Raw genomic sequence first — 8,525 nt, 5'->3', positions numbered from 1 at the left:
AAATTTTATTAAAAAAAAAAAAAATTCATCCTTGCGAACACAATGTTTTTCCTTTTTGATAACAAGCTGCCATATTCATGATGTTATTTCAGTCTAAGCATTGAAATGTGTTCATATTTTGTTTTCAAGGTGAATTTTGCTAAATACATTCACAATGCAAACTGAGGGAGTGAGAAAATTAGGGGTGACAACAGGGAACTAGAGAAACAGAGATTGATTAAAATAGAAGCATACACGGTCTGGTCTGTTCTGCCTCTGTCTTCAACAAATACACACTGTCTCTCAACACAATCCAGGGACTGATTACATTTCCCTGATGAACATACAGTGTTTGCTGTTGCAAATTAGTTTCTGGGAGACAGCACTGGTTCTGTCGGGTATGCATGAGATGGACAACTAATAAATGTGGGCTTTAACAGAAAGCCCATGTTACAAGCTGGGGTGTGGAAATTTGAATCATCTTCAGAAAAGGTAATGAAATGAAACATGTAATTCAGGTGCATTGTGGGAATTGAGGGATCTTGTGTGCGTAGCTTGCTTTGGTTTCTCGCAACTCTCCCAACTTTTTAAAAGTCCAATATTAAATTGATGGGGTGTCCCTTTAATTGAGCGAATAAATAATATTCACTATCATATATCAGTGTGTATTATGAGGATAAATAAGTGTCAGTGACAGATGATGAGATGAGAGAGAGTGAGAGAGACTCGTAAACAAGATATGTAAACATGAGAGCGACGTGAGACAGTTAGCACAGTTACAGTGGATTAAGAAACTAACATACCTGTCAGTGAGACGTGAGAGAATATACATAGAAATAACACAAAAGCTGATGTTTCGCAGCTTGTTCGCGGCCCTGCAGTGAGCTGCAGCACACTTCTCCTGAAGGAGAGCTGAGACTCACATGTCCTGCTGCCTTACTGTGTTTGTTATTTGCTTCTACTTTACTTTAAATGCTCTCACCTGACTAAATGAACTGAGCCAAATGAGTAAACACTTCAGAGTTCAACTAAACCATTACACACACACACACACACACACACACACACTTAGTGCAAACGTGCCCTAAGGTCATGGGCCAGATCTTCAGCTCTGCCAAGTAAGGATTAATGCAAGTAGTGAGTTTATTTCTGCCTCCAGAGCTGCTATGAAACTTTTGCAGAACTGAAACAACTACCTGTTTCTTCTTCTTAAGCAAGAAAATACTTTCAGTTTGAAGAAGACAGAAGACATTTTCTCTCTCTGTGCGCACACGTAATAAATGCATGTAAGTGGATGGAAACTGGAAATTTTAGAATAAACAAGTTATATGTAAAGGTACATGGAATAATTAGATATAAAATGAGCAGAGGTGTGATCTGTAGGCAAAGTTAAATGAAAGTGTCTTGTGGAAGTGAATCTTTAATTTACTTGTAAATTAACATTTTTTGTATTTTGCAGTTGTTTTCATCTTATGAGAATTGACTTCCATTCACTTAGAAGTTAGAATGACTAAAAAGATAAAACCCCACAACAGTAAAAGATAAAAAGGGTTTAGGGTCGTAAGGATATAAGAAATATGCGAGCATCTCTGTGATGAAGCTTAGTTCAGAGGAACCACAGGTCCATCTAGTGGCTGATGGCAGAAGTGCAGCATATAGCTGAACACAGCCCTGGGAAGGGTAGCATTTGTTTAAAAAAACAGAAACTCTTAACCCCACTAACACAAAATTCAAAACGTTTTGCAAAAAGGGAAGACTGCGCAAATCTGAAAAATGCACAGAATGTTTTTCTTAGTGTGTATTGGTATAAAGCCAATACTATATATTGCTGTATATTCATTCTATTTAATCTAAATATAATAACCTTGAACAACCTTGTGTTGCACAAAGACAAATAAATTACCTTGAATCTTTGAACCAAGTAAGGATTTTAAAGGCTACTTGTGCTACACCCTGCGGGAATGCATACATTGGTATTTAGTGTGTAGATGTTACATTCAAGAAAATTGAATCAACAAATCATGCAGATTATCCTAACAGAGTTTTATCTCTAGCTACATCCCCTGAGCTTCAGGGGCATTTAGTGTCATTTGAAATACCATAATTTCTCAGAAACAAACTTAAAACATTCATCACAGGCAGCTCTTAAGTGTTGCAAATTGGTCAAATTATTCAGCAAACTCCTGTTTTTTCTGTCCTGCATAATGTTGAGGTTGTTAAAAGTAAGTGTTTAAATATAGATAGATAGATAGATAGATAGATAGATAGATAGATAGATAGATAGATAGATAGATAGGTACTTTATTGATCCCGAGGGAAATTCAAGGTTGAAATTCAGCTTCAACATTTCTTAGGTCCCGAGTCAAATACACTATGTCATTTTCTATAGAAAATCTCCCCTAAGCTCTGCAATAATTGACATGAATGTGACAATATGATAGCATGTGTGTCGAGTGCAATTAATGTGTGTTTTATGTTATGTTTTAATCAGACTGGTTGCTCTATGCTGTAGCAGCAGCAGTCTCAGAGTTCATGGAAAACACAGAGGATTTAGGGGGGACCCTGGTGCTGCTGATGAAGTTCTCTGTGCGCTGTCCTCATTGTAGGGCGTGCCCTATGTCGTTGATTTGCAAAGGAAACATGAAGTTGTTTAAAGCCAGAGTAGAGGCCATTTAGGAAATCCATGAGCCACAGGGCGGTGGAGAGGTCAGGAAGCATCACCATGGCTCTTCTCTTCTCCATCTGTGAGGTCATAACCATGTTACCGTACACGTTGGAGAATCTTAAACCTTCCCTAACCTTAACCAAAGAGACTTTGTTGCCTGAAACTAACCACATCTAGTCCACTTCCCTAAAACTCCAGCAAGGTTTATAAATTCAACGTTTCTTCCAGTCAAAGAAACATGCACGTAAAATAGCCATGCTAGAAGGTCGTTATGCTTTATTCACATCGTTAAAGCTGGTCTATGACTGTGAATGGAGAGAATGTCATTTCTCACTTGAATTTAAGAGTTTGTACCTTCACACTGATTGTGCTTGGAGGGAGGAGGCTGAGCACCTGGTACCTTTGATCGAGATGTTTGGGCAAGTTTTGAATTTGAAGACTCACACTCTGACAACCAAATCAGAAATTTTACTTGAATTGGTTTAGACACCTAGAAAGTCTCAAAAAATCAAAATGCCGAACAGAAACAAAGAAAACATACCTGGGTGTAAGGTGGTGGATACAGTGAGTCCAACAGACTGGGGAGTCTCTGGAGCTTGCCATTAAACATGCCTTGGGGGAGGCTGGGGGGTTTGTCACTCTGACTTTCTGATATTTCATTCTTGTGGGGCTCGCCAACCTTCATGGGCTTAAACAGACTCACACTGAAGTCTGTGGTGCTGTTCAGTTTCATCATGGCCTTGGCAGCATCATCAGCATTAGAGTACATCACCACACCGTAAGTGGATCCATTGTTCGCTATTTTCTGCATCATGAGATCAAAATGTCATATCTTTACTATCTCACAATTGAGAACAGTGCAGAAAATTCAATGAGGAAATGAGTGAAACTTTGTCTGTTACCTGAACACTAACAACAGATCCAAACGGCAGGGACATGTTGAGCAGATCCTCAGAAGTAAATTCTGTTCCCTGCCTCGGGAAGATCTTTATTGCCTGTCAGGGAAAAACATACGTTCAAAACCCACAGCTACAGTGGATACAGTAACGCATTAGTGCACCACTACCTTTAAATCAACAATGTCAAAAGAAGTGTTTTGAAGCAATCCCTGCTCGTCCATCCTGTACGTAGAGCTGTCTATCAAAATCTATGAACGTAAACAAAAAATTTCACCATGGCAACAGTCAAGTTCAAATCAAATCAAGTCAAATCAAAAGTCCTCATACAACAACAATGAGTGCATCCACATGCACACTAATATCCTAGTTTTGAGTGTCTTTTTGATAATATTTGAGATGTGGCGTTTACATGGAATATGAAAAAAGCTATGATTACGTAGATGCCAACAGTATCTGGGTTGCTCATTGTCTGTCTGCAGTTGTGACTTGATTGATGACTTATGACTGAAAATAAAAAGAGACAACTTAACAGTTTCAGAAATAAAGATTTTAACAGGTTTAAGTGCTTCTTACCACTGCAGTGTAATATTGGAAGATGTCTTATGCCTTACATGAAGTGATTTCTTTTTTAATTCGATGGGAACAACAGGGGTACATACACAATGTTCAGCGAGCACAAGGTGTGTAAGGCATTTAAGACAAAAGACAGATTTAACTTTTATATTTGCAACACAGGCACTTAAAAAGGAACAAACTGGGTCAAATCCACTAACAGTGAACAATCATTAATAGGTCAGTTTTGTGTTTCTGTTGCTTTATGTGAAATCTGTGATATACTGAAGTTTGAGATGCACGCACCTGCTTGCTGGAGGTATTTCTTTCTGTGGTTGCCATGGCTTATCAAACACCTCACATCTGCATTTTAGAGACACAGTACATATACATTACCAACTCTATAACTTCACAAAGGAGAACTGTAACACCTTGAATGCAGTTCTCAGAGTTATCTTGTCTTTTTTTTTGTTGATTCACAAAGAAAGAGAAAACAGATCCAAACTAAGTTACACCTACACTGATTAAGTCAAGGAAACTTCTGTGAAACTGGGGGTGTGACTGCTGCAGAATCTAACTTTAAGACAAATATTGTTACTGATATATGTCTTTTTTTTGTTCATTTGAAATAGTCATTGAATCAGAAGTGCATTGGGAAGAACATGCAAGAGAGTTTGTGTGCTTCCTGTTGGCTGCTCTGCACCGCCAGCTGTCTTTTCAGGCAGAGGTCAGTCATTATTTAATGATACTTACTGCACACAGCGATCACAGTGAAAGATGAATTGCAGTAGACAAGTGTGCTGGTGTGTGTGTGAGTACTGGAAGTGATGCATAACCAGTGAGTCAAAATATATTCTTGGTGCATAACAGATGGTTTTGTTTTATAATAAATGTAACTTATGCGGTCTTTGAACTGAACTGAAGAGACCACTGTAGAACATCTGAGGACATGCAGCAGTTCATTTCTACTATGTGAACAAAGAGAGCCAACAAGATGTTAAGATCAGCACAAACTGAGCTTGACAGGAATTTTGTCTGATTGTTATAACTTTGTTCAGTCGGGAGGCCTCGGACTCTGTGCCTTTAACTGATGAATGAGGCTCACATGGTTTGACTGTCTTGAATCTCTCTCTCTCTCCCTGTAGGAATATGACTGGCTGGTGAAAAGCGCTTTCCTTAATAATAGGTCGAGTCCCTAAAGGGAATATCTCAAGATCCAGATTAGGAGAGGAGGTCACAGTACTTACAACTGTACTTTTTGTCATGGAGAGTTTCAAGGATTGTCTAAAACTGTGGATGCAAATTATGAAGTTGTAGCTGTTTCACGTCGGAAGAGAATATGACAAGTTAAGGATGCGTTTGACACGGAGCTGACAGGGGAAACTGAATGCTGTATGACAACAGTTATAGCTTGTTATGGTTGCTAAGCAGAACGCTATAGAGTTAGATTTTGAAATGACAGCCTGTTCTTTGACTGCACACCTCTTTAAGCTAATATAAGCCTCTATTTGATGAAAAGTTCGACTTCGGTGCCAAACAAATGTTTCTTTTTTATTTAGCGTGAGTGAGAAGAATGAAGAAATGACAAATACATTTTGATTAAGTTATGTTCAGGTATAATTTAGATTTCTCATGTCCTCCTGGAACCGGATTGCTCCTATTCTTCATTTTTCATAAATGTGTTGTTTTTTTTCCCAATCAGCTGAATACAATTACATTATACCTTGAATTTTTCTTTTTTACTTTAATTTTGTCTGGTTTTAGAGTGGCTTTCAGTCATCCAGTCTGTGGTTTCCCCAGCAGGGGGCGCTCCAGGATCACAGGCTAAATGCTGTCATTTTAACCGCCTGGGTTGCAGAAGATGGCGCTGTTATTTGTTTATATAATGTCCTAACTGAAGCTTTGAGTGAAGTGGCAGGCTCATCAAAACTCAGTTGAGTAATTCTTGTCTTATGTTACCTTGTTGTTTCCCTCACCGACTATCGCCATGTTTAAACACATTAATTGAGTCAACAGTCCGGGAGAGCTAAATCGTAAAATTGCTATGCTGGCTTTTTCTGTCACATTGCGCTTTCTATGAGATACCTTTGGAATCGTTTACTTTCACTTCTCCTTGTCCTGCAGAAGTCTCATGTGCCAAGGCTCCACATTCAGGTGCTGCTTCACTGTGAGCCAGCACAACAAATTACAAGTTTGTCTGGTTGATTGCCACATGGAGGTCAGCCCCCTAGTGTGATGCAATGATAATATATGTAAATGGCCTACCACGTCCAAACCAGACAGAACAAGATTTAACCAGCCTACGCCTGACCGAGGTCGCTCACCTCCAAACTTCACACATGTGTAACAATAAATTCCTGCACCGCACTAACAGCTCAGTGCTGTTGACAGTGAAGGCCTGAAGGGAGACGATGAAAATCACTCTCTGAATGAAATGACACACAATTTCATAGTGCAATCAATTGTAATTCCATCAGACTGATGTAAACTTTATAAAGTACTGCCTCTCATGTTTTTGCCTTGGGATCAAATTTTCATCAGTGTATATCTTGAGACGCCTTTTTAATCACTTCACTGCCAGTGACTATAACTGATACATTCTCTAATGTAAATGCCTATTTCCAAAGGCCCACACACACACTTGAAGGTTTATGTTTATTTGCACTTATAATATATGGTTTGGTTCTAAGACTAAATGAGTGGGTGTATGTGTAGTGGACTACATAAAAAAACATAACAGAAGGCATGGCTGTCAATCCTGCACGCTTATTTGGTTGCAAATCTGATATCACAGTCAAAATCACAAGTGTTGACAAGTATGAGCATACACTGCATGTAAATGATAAACCACAACAGTTAAAGCAGCAGTCACAGGACAGGCTTTCTAGTAGACCTTATATGTCTTACAGCACACACTGCACGTCTCAAGTTGAACTTCAGATATCGATTTCTCTAAAACTGTTCCTGAAAAGTGGCCTGAGTTGTCTAGAAGTTTTTGTTTTTGTTTTCCCCTGTGTGGAGGATTCTAGGAATGTGACAGCATGGAGGGCAAACCAAATGGTATCCATGAACCAACACACAGATAATAGGCTTTGAAATCTTGTTTGTTAATAACAAAGGCTCGGATATAGGCCAACTGTCTGGGGTGTGAGGCTGATCCAAGGACACTGACACACCAACAGTGCACAGCTACAATAACTTCCATTTGAGATGGAAAGCAGTATGCACTTTGAACTTCTCTTTGATAAGATTTTAGGTTACTTTCTAGGAAGGGTTTTATTAAGTATCATACCCTGCACTTAACTATCATTCCTATGCATTACAATTATGGTTATAACAACAAATGCTGTGCGCTGCCGTAATTATAATGCGCTCGTAATGACGAATGTGCAACTCTGCAACAGCACAACTAAGGTAATAGCAGGTTTTGATGCAATCACACACAAGTCATCGACTGATAAATCTAAAACTTTCAAGGACAAACTGAAATTTTCAATCCGAATGTGACAGAAAACAGAAACGAAATGACTTAGCACAAACAGCATTTCAGCACCAGACTACTTCAAATAACATAAACGATTCGTACATGATTCTATGAGTCGCCGAGACATAAATAAATGAGTGGCAGACAGTGTTGCTGGGTAAAGACTCAAAACGCCCTTCGAAAAATCCTCCCTGAATGACTTTACTGGGTTGTGTACTGTCTCCACTACACACCAAATCCAGTATTTTTCCATCAAGTAGCGCGCTGGACCACGTGACCACAAAGGAGAGAAAAAAACGCTGTCATGTTTGCATCCTCAATTGACAGCAGTGCACGTTGTATATGTCTTTCGATTAGCAAAACACAGCCTGTGCTTGTACATTTCACGTGCCTGCTGCTAGTGACACAACACATTTATAAATCATGTCGATTACTTTGTAACTGTTGTCCATTCTTGAAACAAATTCTCCTCCAGGTCGTTTTTCTAACCCCGTGCGTTCATGATCATGTAACCACTCCCACTCGTGGCTGGTGGAAAATTACCAGCTTACAAGCAACAGGCAAATGAATGGTGCTTGCGGTTCATCACATCATACAACCCCTAAAAGTGCACCTACATGAGACAGCCGCTGTGCTTTCAGGATATATTACGTTTAAAAGTAGTACAACCCGCAAACAGACTAAATACATGCAATCATTAGATGGCATTAGTTTTACGCCTCGCAGTGTATGCACGTGGAATATTTCTGTAAGGCAATTACATTAAAGGGGGGTAGATGTATAACTTGAAACTCGTGAATATGGATAAACAGCGGTCGCTTACTTATTCGCTATACTGATAAGCGAAGTCATGTACAAGTCCATTCTGCATGGGAGTCTGCCCTCTTTTTCTCTCCGGGCGGAGTAGTCGCGTGGGCGCTTGAGCGAATTGAAATTAATTGACAGG

General features: G+C 39.3%; 2 protein-coding genes across 5 annotated transcripts in view; one reads left to right on the top strand and one right to left on the bottom strand.

The window, feature by feature from the left end:
* xpo1b (exportin 1 (CRM1 homolog, yeast) b) overlaps window positions 1-8,525 on the top strand; it is a 39,024-nt gene that overhangs the window by 5,651 nt on the left and 24,848 nt on the right. Inside the window, exon 1 of one of the 2 annotated variants that reach the window (XM_046401019.1) lies at window positions 6,006-6,028. The exons of the other annotated variant lie outside the window; for it this stretch is intronic. The gene's annotated coding sequence lies outside the window, so the exon portion shown is untranslated. Of the gene's footprint in view, window positions 1-6,005; window positions 6,029-8,525 lie in introns of those variants that run through there. 2 annotated transcript variants of the gene reach the window in all.
* On the bottom strand, window positions 2,443-8,510 carry LOC124065563. Of its 3 annotated transcripts, none has more exons than XM_046401024.1 (6): window positions 8,403-8,510; window positions 4,402-4,458; window positions 3,547-3,639; window positions 3,186-3,449; window positions 2,999-3,091; window positions 2,443-2,721 (listed from the first exon to the last, which is right to left on the bottom strand). In XM_046401024.1, the coding sequence occupies exons 2-6, from the start codon at window positions 4,435-4,437 to the stop codon at window positions 2,530-2,532; spliced, it is 678 nt and encodes a 225-aa protein (XP_046256980.1). In that variant the 5' UTR covers window positions 4,438-4,458; window positions 8,403-8,510; the 3' UTR covers window positions 2,443-2,529. The 3 variants fall into 3 exon arrangements, with proteins under 3 accessions (XP_046256980.1, XP_046256979.1, XP_046256981.1); XM_046401023.1 differs by lacking the exons at window positions 4,402-4,458; window positions 8,403-8,510 and adding exons at window positions 3,711-3,791; window positions 3,980-4,285; XM_046401025.1 differs by lacking the exons at window positions 2,999-3,091; window positions 4,402-4,458; window positions 8,403-8,510 and adding exons at window positions 3,711-3,791; window positions 3,980-4,321.

This window comes from Scatophagus argus, chromosome 10, assembly GCF_020382885.2.
Source record: "Scatophagus argus isolate fScaArg1 chromosome 10, fScaArg1.pri, whole genome shotgun sequence".
NCBI classification, from domain to species: Eukaryota; Metazoa; Chordata; class Actinopteri; family Scatophagidae; genus Scatophagus; species Scatophagus argus.
The sequence above is the reverse complement of the archived record's forward strand: the minus strand, read 5'-3'. Positions and strand labels throughout refer to the sequence as shown.

Excerpts from the sequence above, each read along its gene's own strand:
- LOC124065563 (XM_046401023.1), bottom strand. The coding sequence starts at position 4,009 with ATGAGCAACCCAGATACTGTTGGCATCTAC. Across the intron at positions 3,640-3,710 it reads TTGACATTGTTGATTTAAAG|GCAATAAAGATCTTCCCGAG; the intron begins GTAGTGGTGCAC and ends TTTCCCTGACAG. Across the intron at positions 2,722-2,998 it reads CAAGCACAATCAGTGTGAAG|ATGGAGAAGAGAAGAGCCAT; the intron begins GTACAAACTCTT and ends ATGACCTCACAG.